At 42.0% G+C, this 14,881-nt stretch overlaps 2 protein-coding genes across 2 annotated transcripts in view; both read right to left on the bottom strand.

Moving 5' to 3' along the window:
* The window catches only part of PIAS1 (protein inhibitor of activated STAT 1), a 107,012-nt gene extending 106,143 nt beyond the window's left edge, over positions 1-869 (bottom strand). The window contains exon 1 of the mRNA XM_024568228.3: positions 758-869. Within this exon, the coding sequence (XP_024423996.1) occupies positions 758-781 (24 nt within the window). The 5' untranslated portion in view covers positions 782-869. The remainder of the gene's footprint in view (positions 1-757) is intronic.
* An 8,729-nt stretch (positions 870-9,598) lies between these two features.
* Positions 9,599-13,213, bottom strand: LOC128781430 (glycine cleavage system H protein, mitochondrial-like). The gene is made up of 3 exons (XM_071222105.1): positions 13,112-13,213; positions 12,773-13,017; positions 9,599-9,860 (listed from the first exon to the last, which is right to left on the bottom strand). The coding sequence occupies exons 1-3, from the start codon at positions 13,211-13,213 to the stop codon at positions 9,599-9,601; spliced, it is 609 nt and encodes a 202-aa protein (XP_071078206.1).
* Between the last annotated feature and the right edge of the window lie 1,668 nt (positions 13,214-14,881).

The following is a 14,881-nucleotide window of genomic DNA, read 5'->3' as shown; positions in this document are numbered from 1 at the left end:
CCACGACTGCTTCCAAATACGGTTTCTCCCCCCGGTAGCCAGGAATCAGAGAGAGTAACGTCCCGCCCAGGCAGACTCCCCGCTACCCCTCGGCCGAACCCCAACGCCGCCCCGGGCTCACTAAACTTTACTGGAGCTTCTACCCATATCCCCTCCCCATCGCCCCAGGACGTGCTGCCCCGGAGCGGGGCACCCCAAGAGCCTCCTGACAGGCGCACAGCTGGGGACAGCCGAGTCCGGGGCGGGGGCGGCAGGGAGCCACGGAGGGGCGGGGCGGCCGGAGCCAAGTTCCCGAGGGTCTGAGGAGAGCGCCTGACAGGAGCCCGGGACTGCAAAGAAGGAAGAGGAAGCGGCGACTGGAAGCTTCCCAGTCCCCTCTACATGTACACTCTACCCCAGCCCCCGCACCTCAAGGTGGGCCGGGGAGGCTGACTGGACTGGGAAGAAACCAAGCCTCAGGGGTAGCGGCAGCCCGCACCTCCGACTCCCGATCTCTTCCCCCGCCACCCCCGCCAGGGGCGCCCACAACAATAACACGCCGGCGACGACCCGTCAGCGCCCCCGAGGCACCCGGGGCCCGCGGCCCGCCGCTGCCGGGCCCCCTCAGCTAGGGCCGGGCGCGCCGCTCCTCCCTGCAACTCCAGACTCGGGTGGAGGCAGGCCCGAGCGGCACCCCAGAGCCAGACCCAGTCCCCCCGGCACCAGCGGCACCGTCTCCGCGGCCGAATATTAGAAGTGAATTCGAGCTGCGCTTTACCTTTAGTTCCGCACTGTCCGCCATCTTGCGTCTGTCAGCGCAAGCGCACTGAACCTCGCCGGGGGCCGGGGCTAGACCCGCCCCTCTAACCAGCCTGGCCCCGCCCCGGCTCGTCCCCTCTCGTCCCTCCACCTCCCTGGCCCGCCCCCGGCCTCCGCCCCGCTGCTGGATCTCGGAGCCCCGCCCCGAGCACGTACAGCTGCGAAACAGACACGTACCATTTAAATAATGGCGCCAAGAGGGTAGGTTTGACAGTTACTCCCCCTTCGGCATCCCCGCCCCCAGTCCTGGCCGAGCTAGCGCCTCCAGGGACCCGCCGCCGCGGGAGGGCTGCTGGCCTGAGCCCCGCCCCTACGAGGCCAGCAGAACCCTTCTGCAAAGCTTCGAGGGCTCCAGTCACAGGAAACAATAGAGCCCCCTCTTCCAATCAGCACCTGCTACCTGCGGGGGTGCGCGTGGACTAAAAATAACAATCCGTTACGTTTAAAGATCACTTAATGAAGCATTTCCAGGCTTATTAACTCAGATCCTCCTCATGACAAGTCAGTGAGGTACACAGGGAAGAGATTACAATTCACTTGGTATATAAATGTGTGTTCAGAAATAAAGCTCAGAGAGGAAAAGTGACTAGCCCAAACAAGCACTTAACAAGGGGCCTTAGACAAAATTCTGAAGACGTTCATTCACTAACTACTTTGTTTCAGGAAGAATTAGGAGTGGCTAAGTACAGGCCCTGTTTCTAAGGGTTATGTATACAATGCGAAATTAAATACAACAAAGTCCCCGCCAACTGTAGTTTTTTCAGTGGGAAAACAAACAAGTGAACCAGTAAAGATACTACAACTGGTGATGTGTACCAGAAAAGAGCAAATGGTCCAGCGAGAGAAAAGAAGGGGGAGTATTTAATCCTGGAAGGGCTTTCTCCACTAAATTAACATTTAAGTAGACGTGATAAAAGAATCATTTCACTCTTTGCCCTCTTCTAAAAGCCTCCTTATACCTCTTCCCCCAACCCCTACTCTTTGCTGCTCAGTTTTGCTTCATGCCTCATGCAAAATAGAAACACACACATCAACAACAACAAAAAAACTCCCTTATCTTCTCCATCAAAACTACTCTTATAGGCATAGAAATTTGAGGTTACTGCGAATGAAGAAGTGTTCCTGTGGCTATGAGGACCAGTCCTTCCACCAGTGACCTGGATTTCTTTCCCTTACACATTCCTAAGGATTTTACTTCGACAATTAATTACCTTGCCCTCCCAGCATCATTACTTTCCCCCCTTTTATTGGCTTACTCCTATCAGCATATAAACATTTTGAAATTCCTCTCCTCTAAAACAGAGCTCCTGGAGTGCTCATTCCCACTTCCTCACTTCACGTTTACTTCTCAGCGTACTCTGATCCGGTACTGACTTCCCTCATCAAGATCACTTATGGGGCGGTGGGCTGTAAGGGGACTAAATGGTGATAGGGAAAAAACTCAATAAAGATTAAATTTTAAAAAATAAAATAATAAAGATCACTTATGGAGATTACTGATGCTCTCCAAGTTTCAAAGGACAATTGCCAATTCTCTATTCTTATGTAAATTGACCTCTCATCAGACTACAAACATGTAATAAGCTTCTTTACTTTTAAAACATTTTTCCCCCCTGAACTTCCTTCAATGCCTCATTATTGGAATTTTCTTGTTCCTTCACTGGATCTCCTTTCCAAAATCCTTAATTTCTCCCCTTTGACTCAATCTTTAAATGTTCCAAAACTCAGTCCTTACTCTTATTTTCTCTATTTTACTCTCCCCAGGTGATGTCATCCAAGTCCTTGACCTTAAGTCTATAAACTGATGACTTCCAAATTTCTGTTCAGCACAGACCTCTCCACCAAAATACAGATTCACAAATCCAATTAGCTGCTTAATATTCCCACTTCATGACTTACAGTCATCTTAAACTCAAAGAGCCTTGATTTTCACCCCCAGTCCTGCCCCTTTCCCAGTATTCTCAGGGGATGGCACCATCTTTCACCCAATTGTTCAAAGCAAAAATCATCCTTGGTGCCTTTCTATCACCAGTCTCTCACACCTAATCCATCAACCAGTCCAGCTACTCTGCCTCTAAACCATGCCCCTAGCCCTGCCATTTCCCTGGATCTCCACTCCCATCACCCTACTCCAAGCCGCCATAGTTTCACAAATGGGCTGCGGGGAAGACTGCTCAACTAACAAGACCACACTGAGACTTCTGTGTGGCCTTAGGCACTTTTGACCTGTAGAGACTGTGGTATACTAAAAAATATAATTTGACTTTGTCCCCGGTTTCCAGCGCGCAGCTCCTAACACCCTTGAAATTTCTTAATAGTATTGTCTTTTGTTATTCATAACGAGCCTGAGTTTATATTAATGAGGTTACTAGGGTGGGGCTCCTGATGGGAGTTGTCACTGGATTAGAGCAGCAATTTTGAACCTGTGTGCCTCAAGAATTTTTAAAACAAGCAATGCCTGACTGCTTAGTCAGGGGTATTGACCTCTTTTCCCTTAGAGTGTCAAAAAAAAATAACAAGAGCCAATACAATAGCCTTCTGGTGCAACTGGATCAAAATTATACCTATTTTTTTCTCAAATCAGCAAAAATATGTGTGTGTGTGTGTATTTTTGGTGTGCCACAGAATTTTAGTAATTAGTTTATGTGTGCCATGAAATGAAAAGGGTTAAAAATCTCTAGAGTAGAGGGAGGTTAGTGAATATATGGAAGTACTAGGAGGTGAGGTGCCAGGAGTGATATTGGAATCTCTGCATTTGCTCCCCAATACTTTGCCCTATGCAACTCTTCCATTTGGCTGTTCCTGAGTTGTTTCCTTTATAATAAACCGATAAACATTAAGTAAAGTGTTTTCCCGAGTTCTGTGATTTGTTCCAGTGAATTATCAAACCTGAGTGGGGGGTTATAGAAACCCTCAAATTTGATCATTTAGTAGTACCAGGGGCCCGTGGGACTGGAGACTGTTTCCTGAAGTAGGGGCAGTCATGTGGGACTAAACTTTTAACCTGTGGGGTCTGAGCTTATTTCTGGAGTTAGTGTCAAAACTGAATGTTGATATTGGAGAAGTGATGTGCAAAGACACTATTATTTGGTGTCAGAAGGAATCTCCAAGGCCCCTTCTTCCTTAAAAAACTATTAAAGATTACATTTTACAACTGCATTGGTATAGAGACTAATGTAACCAAATATACTTACTTTTCTTCTGATTTTAAAGATTTAAAACATTTTTGTGGGACCCTAAAACTATTGTGGTCCTCACCCAATACATACACATTAACTCAAAATGAACCATAAACCTAAATATGAGTTAAAACTATAAAATCATAGAAGAGAACTTAGGAGTAAACCTCTATTACTTTGAGTTAGGAATAGCTTTTTTAGATGTGGAACACACGCACACTATTGGCAGGAATGGTATAGCCACTTTGGAAAATAGTTTGGCAATTCCTTTGAAAATGAAAAGATGTACTAACCCTATAACCAACAACTGCAACCTTGAGCATTTATCCCAGAGGAATTGATAGGAGAACTCAAAGGTTAAAGATATCAGCTTTAGCTATAGGTGATAGGCTTAAGTGATTAATGCATGTGGAAAGCTGTTATTCAAGGAACTGGAATGCATGACCTACAGGACTCCAGGAGGTCCACAAGCAATCCAACCTTTGTGCCCCAAGGGGTCTGCAAGGATGGAGAAGGATCTGAGTCACTGTGCTTCAGGGAGGGAACACAGGTAAGGAATTGATGATCAACAGGTTGACAAGTACTAGAGGGAATCACCCCTGGACTGCAACTCTTATCTCATTAACCTTTTTTTTCCCAAATGCCTTGCCTACCCTTTCTTCTCATAAAAAGGTCAGCTTGACATGGAATGTTAAGATGGTTTTTAAGGGCACATAACCACCATCTTCTCAGATCGCAGGCATCTGAACAAAGCTCCCATATAGATCAATCTTTGTCTCTGCTAACTGGTTCTGGTACTGACAGGCAGAATGAACACGACTTTTTTGGTTTCAAACTGAAGCCTTATTTTCATGCAGAAGGTTGTACAAGAATGTTCATAGTAGCTTTTTAAGTTCCCCAAACTGGAAACCATCGAAAGCTCCTTAAATGGGTAAATGGCTAAACAAACATGACATATCCAGCCCTAGCCTTGTGGCTCACTTGGTGGGAGCATCGTCCCATAGACCAAAAGGCTGTGGGTTTGATTCCTGGTCACGACACATAGCTAGGTTGTAGGTCTGATCCCCAGTTGGTGTGTACATAGGAGGCAACCAATTGATGTTTCTCTCTCACATTGATATTTCCCTCTTTCACTGTCTCTCTCTCCCTTCCTCTCTCTCTCTAAAATCAATAAACATACACTCGGGTGAGGATTAAAAAAACAACAACCATGACATATCCATACCATAGAATACTACTCAGCAATGTTTTTTTTTAAAAAAGAACAAACTATTGATACTCAGTTTAGATAAACCTCATGGAAATTATGCTGAGTGAAAAAAGAAAAAAAATACCAAAAGAATGCTTATGGCATAATTCTGTTTGTGTACTATTAATGAAAAAACATAATTATAGAAATATTAAAAAATACACATTAGTGGTTGTCAGGGTATTAGGGTTAGAGGGAAAGGATGGTTTTTATCAACGTCAATTTCTTGGTTTTGCCCTGATCAGTGTGGCTCAGTTGGTTGGGCATCATCCCACAAAACAAGAGGTTGCTAGTTCAATTTCTGGTCAGGGCTCATGCCTGAGTTGCGGGTTCCATCCCTGGTTGGTGCATATGGAACCGATCAAGGTTTCTCTCTTGTATTGATGTTTCTCTCCCTCTCTTTCTCCCTTCCTTCCTCTCTCTCTAAAAATAAATAAATAAAGATCTTTTAAAGAAATTTCTTGGTTATGATATTGTACTATTGTTCTGTAAGATATAAATTTTGGGGGGAGCCAGGGTAATAATGACTATGACTTTCCTATACATTTCTTTGTAATCTCTTGTGAATCTATAATTATGTCAAAATAGAAGTCCATATATATATAATATATATGTATGTCTAAAAAGTTTGTGTGTATGTATAAAATGCAATATGTAAAAATTTGTGGCAAGAGGAACATCAGCAAAATGGCAGAGTAGGCAGGTCCAAACTCCCATACCTCCATAGCAACATACACCCACACGCACACACACACACACACGAACTGTCAAATCAACATTGTAGGAACTTCAGAAAACAAAGATTTATGGCAACTAAACAAATGTTTAATCCAAAAGAAGGCAAATGGTAAAAATCTTGAAAATGGTAAGAAAACTTCATGATATTTTTCCTTGCCCCTGCCCTATTCCCTGTCTTAAAGATAGCAGCACACCTTGCAAAGATGGAACCCTGGACCCTGGCAGTCATTGTACTTGTTCTGATCTGTCTGGGGTGGCTGAAGGACGAACTCAAGGTGCTCATCTCCATTTTTCCTAACCTAAAGCCCGTGACCAAAAAGACGCAGGCATTGGTTGAAAACGTGGTAAGGTGAACAACCAACCTTCAACTGTCTGAGACCAAAGATTAGAGTTGGTTCATACAACAGACCATCTAAAGCAGGGGTGTCCAACCTTTTGGCATCTCTGGGCCACACTGGAAGAAGAAGAGTTGTCTTGGGCCACACATTAAATACATTGTGACACATAATCACAAAAAAACTCATAGTGTTTTAAGCAAATTTATGATTTTGTATTGGGCCACATTCATAGCCATCCTGGGCTACAGGTTGGACCCCCCTGGTCTAAGGCCTATGAGTAAAACCTGGGGAGAGAAACTCACTGGGAAATTAGAACACTCACATTCAAAAGTGCTCATGAACACAGGGGGAATTTAGAAAGCTGCCACATGCCTGGGACAAGACGAATGCTCAGAAAAACCTAAAGAGATCCTAAGATTTCAGCACATACTCAGTGCAACCAGGAAGAGAAGGCTGAGGAAGAATTTTAAATGGCCTGGCTAAGTGTTAAAGGAATACCTCCACACAGAGCCAAATTGCAAAGATTGGGAAAGGTTCGTTTATATATACAAGTATATCTTTTTATTTTTTAAGTTCCCAGTGTTCAAGGAACTCTTAGGAAAAACATTGGGTGAACACAAGCTGAGGCTTCGACAATCAAGGACAGCAAACCCTGCAGTGGCCGGGTAGCTCAGTTGGTCACAGCGTTATTCCAATACCCAAAGACTGTGGGTTTGATCTCCAGCAGGGCACATACAAGAAGCAACCATTGAGTGCATAAATAAGTGGGACAATAAATTGGTGTTTCTCTCTCTCAAATCAATAAAATTAAGTTAAATTAAAAAAAAACCCAGCAAACCCTGAATAAGGGAGAGAATTTAATTTCCAGAGATAACATATTATATTCAAATGGCAGTTTTCAACAACAAAAAGTAAATCACAAAATATACAAACAGGAAAATAAGGTCCATTCAATGAAAAAAAAATGGACAGAAATGATTCCCAAGGAAGCTCAGATATTGGACTTATTATACAAAGTCTGTAAGGCCACTGTCTAAAAAATTCTCAGAGAGCTAAATGAAGAAAGGAAAAAGATGTATGAACGAAATGAAAATATCATAAAGACGTAGAAATTATTTCAAAAGGAACCAAGTATAAATTTTGAAGCTGAAAAACATAACAAAATGAATATTTTACTAGAGAGGGGTTCAAGAGCAGCTTTGAGCAGTCAGGAAAAAAGTCAATTAACTTGAAAATAAGACAAGTGAAATTATCCAATCTGAGGAGCAGAAAGAATGAAAAAGAATGAAAAAAGTGAACAGGTCCTAAGCGGGGGAGGATACCATCAAGTGGCCCAATGTGTGTATTATGGGAATTCCAGAAGGAAAAGAGAATACTGGAAGAAATAATGGGCAGAAACTTGCCAAGCTTGATGAAATATACCAATATAAACATTCAAGGAGCTCCGTAAACTCCAGGTAGGGTAAAGTCAAATTGATCCACGAGGCACATTACTGTTAGATTGTCAAAAGTTGAAGAGAGAGAATCCTGAAAGGAGCAAGAGAAAAACAATGTATTGCATACAAGTATCCTTAGTCAGACTAAGAGCTGATTTCTCATTAGAAAACATAGATCCTAGAAAGCAATGAAATAACGTATTTAAAGTTCTGAAACAAAATACTGACTGGTATGGCTCAATTGGTTGGAGCATTGTCCCATAAACCAAAAGGTTGTGGGTTCGATGCCTGGTCAGGGCACATGCCTAGGTTGTGGGTTTAGTTCCCGGTCGGGCACGTACTAGAGCCAACCAATCAACGTTTCTCTCTCACGTAGTCGTTTCTCACCCCCTCCCTCCCTCCCTCTTTCCCTCTAGCTCTGAAATCAATAAAGATGTCTTCAGGTGAGGATAAAAAAAAGAACTCTATATCTAACAAAATAGCCTTCAAAAATGAAGAATATAAGACATTCCAAGATAAATAAAAGTTAATAATAAAAAACTTTACTAATAAACCTGCCCTGGAAGAAATGCTAAAGGGAATCTTTTAGGCTGAAATGAAAGGACAGTAAATAGTAATGAAGCCATGTAAAGAAACGAAGAACGCTGGTACATAAAAGAAACTACATAGGTAAGTATGTCAGTATTATTGTACTTTTGGTTTTTAACTCTTTACTTTCTGTATGAGACAAATACACAAAATAATAACTATAAATACATATTGATGAGCACATATACATAAGAATGCACTCTGTGACAATAACAATACAAATGGGGAGGGGCAGAGGTATATGAGAGCAGAGTGTATATTATTGAAATTTAGTTGGTACTATTCAGATAGGGTTGGAGAATCACTAAAATTTGTACAGAAAGGGAAAAAAGGGAAGGAATCAAAAGAGAACACTATAAAACAATCAACCAGATACCACACACAAAAAAATATATGTCATAAAGATAATAAATAAATGGCAGAAGTCATTTCTCTTCAGTAATTACTTCAAATGTAAATGGATTAAACTCCCCAATTACAAGATAAAGATGTCAGAATAGACTTTAAAACCATGATCCGTTTATGTGCCATCCACAAGAGACACTCCTTAGATACAGAGACACAAAGAGATTGAAAGCAAAAGGGTGGAGAATACCTGTGTTCCATATAAAGAGCAACCAAAAGAGAGCTGGGGTGTTTACATCATTACCAGACAAAATAGACTTTAAAACAAAAAGAATAATAAGAGACAAAAAGGGACATCATATATTGATAAAAAGGGGTTTTTTGTTTTTGAAGAAGTTGAATATTTTATTATTAAACTTTCTTGTTTTCCTGCAAGGCTCCTGCTTCACTGTATAAAAACAGCACCAGCAAACTCAGCATATTGCTAAATTAAAATAGTATTGTTCATCATCTGACACTAACAACTAACAAAAAGTTTTCTCTACTGCCAGTTATTCCCAATGGAAAGTTCGTTAAGTACATTGTGACCCAAATCCAGAGACTGATGTAAGCAAATCACGATATTATATAAGGGTTAAGATCATTTTTATAACTATATTTCACCACGGATAATTTCAGGAATTTTGAATTTTACAACTGTAGTCTAGCTTAAAAATTATAGGGTGTTTGTTGTAAAACAGATGCAAATTGTATTATCTGCAATCATTAGAAAGTTAAGGGGCATTTTCTTCCTGTAGCATCGTTGTAGTTTCTTTTTCAATTGGTATGACTAAAAGTTACTATTTGAAAACTTTTATCCGCCACTAACTTAAGACAACTACGCTAGATCAAGTGGTTTCATACTACTTTATTTAGGAGGGGTCATTGTCACTCCTCAGTAGGTTTTATGCATTTTTCATATGCTCCTTCACTCATTAGTTCATCTGGTTCTGAAGGGTCACTCAGTGCCATCTCCATCAGCCGACCGTCTTCATGATAAGATTTATTGACAAGTCCTGGGTTTTCTGCAAACGCTGCATTAATTTCAGTTACTTCTGGTAGAGGGTAACAGGGTTCCCCAGCAGCTTTCACACTTTCCAAAGCACCAAACTCATCTTGTTTGTTCCATCGTGTCCTAAGTTCAGGTGGACTACAGTGAACAACATCTCCCAAAGCTTCCTGTGCAAAATTGCTGATTCCCACTGTTCATACTGTTTCCTGTGGTTATCCATTCATGTTTCTCTGTGAATTTACGGAGGGAGAGCAGACTGGGGCCTGTGTGCAGCATCGGGACAGCGCATGCCCTCAAGCTCCAGGGCCCAGGGCTTGCAGAGCGTTTCAGTGCGGACCCCACGAAGTGTGCAGGCTGCAGGCTACGACCCCACAAGCTCTGGGCCACTCAGAGCGCTATGTTCAAGGAGTGCCTGATATAACTTTTCACAAATCCGTTCTGCCAGCCTCTGTCTTTTACAGAAAGGGAGGGAGAAAGAGAGGCAGAGAAACACCAATGTGTGGTTGCCTCTCACACACCCCCAACTGGAGACCTGGCCCACAACCCAGGCATGTGCCCTGACTGAGAAATGAACCAGTGACCCTTTGGTCCGCAAGCTGGCACTCAATCCACTGAGCCACAGCAGCCAGAGCTAAACTATTTATTAAAAAAAGAAAAAAAAAAGAAGGTATACAGTGAAAATTCTCTCTCCCCTAAACATGGAGTCCTCTCCCCCCTCCAAATTATTAAGGTAGATAGAGATCTCTTAAATAGAACACAGTAAGTGCCAACCACAAAGGAAAAACATTAATAAGTTAGAGTATATTAAAACTTAAAAGTTTCCCTCATCATACAACACTATTAAGCGAGAGAAAAGGCAAACCAACAATATGAGAAGATATTTGAAATACATGTATCTAGCAAAAGAGATCATCCAGAACACCAATCATACTAGAAGTTTGTTAAACTCCTTCCAATCGGTGTAATGAAATAAGAAGCAGACAGCCCAACAGGGCAAGTACATAAGAGACTTGAACTGCCACTCCACTGAAGAGCACATCCTAAATGGCCAATGGACGTATAAAGAGAAGGTCAACTTTATCAGTCATCAAGGAACCAATCATTAAAACCGTAGGGTGGCAAATTTGGGAGAAAGAGAGGAAAAACTTGGCTCAGCTTAAATGTAACTTTCTCTGAGATGCCTTCTTGTCTAAAGACTGTACCTGGTGGAGTTTATTTCACCTACAGTCAACATTTGCCCTATTGTTGGCTGACCCACATCTAAGTCACCTCGAGATTATAACAGATCTCATACAAGAAATTCCCCATGGTGGGAGTTTGGGTGGGAGGGGAATGCCCAGAGCTGCCCACCCAACATGGAGACCAGAAGCTGAGGGAAAACGGCTTCATTGTTCAGCCAGGGGGACAGGTGCGTAAACCAAGCCCAGTCAAAAGCCTCACTGCTGACCCAGCAAGCACAGCTTTCTGCAGCATGACCCACTCGACACAGTCTTTGGATCTCTCGGGCTTCTAGCTCACTTTGCAAGTCCACCCCTCCAGGCTCCTGTGGATCCTAAGAACTCCCAATTATCTTATAATAAGTTTCCTTTATTTTTCACTTAGGTGCATTTCTTTGCATGCAATCAAAAATCCTGATGGAGGCCTGGCCAGGTAGCTTGGTGAGAGCATTGTTCCTGTACCCCAAGGTTCTGGGTTTGATCCCTGCCAGGGCACATGCAACAATCAACTAGTGAATGCACGGGATGGGTGGAGCAATAAATTGATGTTTCTCTCCCTCTCTCTCTTCCCTTCTCTCTCTAAAAATCAATTTAAAAAATCCTGATGGATGCATCATTCTCTTGTTCATTTTTTTCATTGTACTTATCACAGTGTATTATTTTATTCATTCATTTTTTTATTTGGTCCTGACCCATGCCTAAAAATAAGCTCTAGACCTTGACCCGTGTGGCTCGGTTGGCTGGGTGTCATCCCCTGAAGTGAAAGGTCAGGGCACATGCCTGGATGTTCGGTTCCCAGTAGCAGCGGGGCATGTATGAGAGGCAACCAATAGATGCTTCTCTCCCACATCAATATTTCTCTCCCTTTGTCTCTCCCTCAGCTTCTCTCTAAAAGTAAATGAATAAAATCTTTTTTTTTTAAAGAATAAGCTCTTGGAGATTGGGGTTCAGATCTGTCTTGTTTTGCACTGTATCCCCTGCACTTAAATAGGGCCTGCCATATAACAGGTACTCCATCAGTGCTAGTTGAATGAATGAATGAATGAATACCTGTTTTACTTCCTACTGTGCTGTTTTGTCTGTTTCTTCACAGACAAGGGGTTTTCAACAGCCATCTTCACTTGAACGTTTAACTCAACATATTTTCTTGTCAGGTCATTTTAAACTGTTATTGAGAAGTCTTCATTTAATGGGCCTAGCTTGGAGATAGGCCTAGGATCTAATTTCAAGATGAAAGTTTAGAAAGCTGCCTCATGTGCTACTTCTCAAATATAACTTTCTGGTTGCTAAAAAAAAAGTTCAATTTTCTTTTTCACCAACATTCTTTCATTCAACAAAGAAGATAACTGTAACTTTAAGAATATCTATTACTTTAGTGAACTAAATTAAACCATGTCTTATTTTGAATAAAAATAAAAAAGTTATTTTGAATAAAAACTAACATTTGTCTGCCTTGTGCTTCTGCAAAGGCACACTATTAACTGAGGTTTTCAGTCTTTAATAATGTTGCAGAATGAATTATCAGGGAAGAAAGGGAGGATAGAATAAGAAAATACCCCAACTATAACACATTTTGACTTAGTGGAAAGAATTCAATCTCAAGGATTTTGTATTTTTACTCAGCTTTAAAGCAACATTAAATTTTTTTCTGAAGATGGGTTCAGAATGTAGTGACTACTCTTAGAGCCATAAAAATAGAGTGGCAGAAGCACTACTTGCAGTTCAAAAACTTGACCCAGAGATATGGGTAATGCATGGTTGTTATCATTACCTATAACTTCACTGCAAATCCTCAAAACAAAACAAAAAACGAAAATTTGTGATAGTCATTACGTTTCTTCACAAATACCCGCAGGTTCCTTTTCTGTAAACTTGGTAAGATGAACATTTTTCCCACACTGTTTGAAGTTATCACTCATGTGATTTGCTTTGAACACTGAAGAGGAAAGAGAGAAGTTGTGTCGCTTCGACATCTGTGCTCTGCCCCCCAGTTCTTGCTGTGATGGTTGCGGAAGCATTTGTTGAAGTGGAGCTTCCATCAGACCAGGTTCTTGAGTGATTACAATGAGCAGAGGCCCCTGCTGACCAACACGGGCTATGTAGCACAGGAGAGAAGTACACTTTTGTTTTAAGTGACTGAGCTTTGGGGGTTTGTTACATACCATCACCTACCTGATCCTGGTGATCCCTAAAAGGAGATGCTGCCAGAGCAAAATCCTCCAAAAGTATCATTGGCTTTGTAGTGAGGTAGCAGTGACAAGAATGGTGAGCCATGTTACACAATTGTGAAATATTTAGTAAACCGGTTGCCTGAAACTACGTGGAAGGTAGATCATGTACTCAATGAACTTGCAACTCCAGAAGCAGCAATAAGGAAACATAATGTTGGCTGCATTTGACAAGGTATTAGAGACAGAGATAGAGATAGTGATAGAGATGAAAGAAGACTGCAGTGAGGGAGAACACAGAGAAAAGAACTGGGTGGTTTGCACGTAGGGATGGAAAGCGAAAAAAAAATGTTCAGATATTCAGAGACTTGCGGAGTTGGAAGACAGACAGCTTCTCAATACAAATTATAAAAATGGTAAAACCATGAAAACTCAGCCTTACAGGAAGGATATTGATTATATCCTTTGCTCTCACACCCATGTTTAAAACCTTTTAATGGATTAAGGTGTTGTTACCAAACTCAAGGGCTTCATCCCTTGGTGTGTTGTATTCAAGAACTTGAGACCCTTGTCCTATCTAACAGTGTCAGAATTAAAGTTCCAACTAGAATGGGACTTGGGGGTTAACCTCTTTGGGAAAATGTGAGTGAGGGTGTTTTGGTTGTGAGAAAGGCATTTGGTCACCAGAAGTGTGGATTGTAGTAGTCCTTAAGAAACCGGAAAAGCCAGCCTTCGTGCTGCCTACCGCCTGCCAGGCCCAATAAGAAGAGACAGGGATTGAATCTTTATGCGCGCTTTATTCAGGTGGTTGGCGATCTGAGAAGACAGGGGGTTTGTACCCTAACAGTTTAAATTCTGTTTTAAACTGACTCTTTTTTATAAGCAGAAGAAAAGTGTAGGTAAGGGGTTTGGATTTCAGGGGAAAAGTTAATCAGATAAAAGCTGAAGGATTCTTTCATCTGTGTCCTGGGCTGTGAGTGGTGGGCGTCTCACCCTGGAGCACGATGGCTCAGATACCGTCTTGATTGCTTGCAGGCCTCCTAGGTCACACAGGTGGAACTGCTTGTGGCCTCCCGGAGTCAGGGTGGGTCATACCTTCAGTTCCTGGAACAATAGCTATTTACATGCATTGGTTACTATGCTCATTAGCTATTACCTGAAACTAAAATTTTTTAATATTTGAGCCCCCCATCCCTTACAGCTATCCACAAATACCTTGGTTCTCCTAAGCATGTGATTAAGATTGTACTTCCCCATTCTGTTTGAAATTAATCCTAACCATGTGATTGAATTTGGTCAAAAAAGGTGAAAGAAAATTATGTGCATCCCTTTTGGGCAGAAACTTAAAGAGCTAGTGCTTCCTCATCATCTCTTCCTCCCTGCCTTGGTGACTGCAGAAGCACATCTTGATATGCAGCCTCCATCAGCCTGGTTTCCTAAGTGACTACAACCTGGTAGCCAAACCAGACGCCCTTTGCCCTGGTGGTTCCTTCATCCTGGGATGCTCTTCCCCATGTATCTGTAGAGCTCACTCCTTCACCTCCTTCAATTTAAGCATGGCTCAAATGTCACCTTCCTAGGGAGGACTACCTGGACCACCTACCGCATTTTGCCGTGTATAATGTCCACCCACACTTTTGTGCACATTATACACGGGATCATTATACCTCATTATTCCCATGGTATGTAATCATTATACCCATGTATAATATGCATCCTTATTTTTCCCTCAAACATTTGGGCAAAAGTGGGCATTATACATGACAAAATACAG

Source organism: Desmodus rotundus, chromosome 7 (assembly GCF_022682495.2).
Source record: "Desmodus rotundus isolate HL8 chromosome 7, HLdesRot8A.1, whole genome shotgun sequence".
In the NCBI taxonomy this organism is placed as follows: Eukaryota; Metazoa; Chordata; class Mammalia; order Chiroptera; family Phyllostomidae; genus Desmodus; species Desmodus rotundus.
This window is presented reverse-complemented; position numbering and strand designations above follow the sequence as displayed.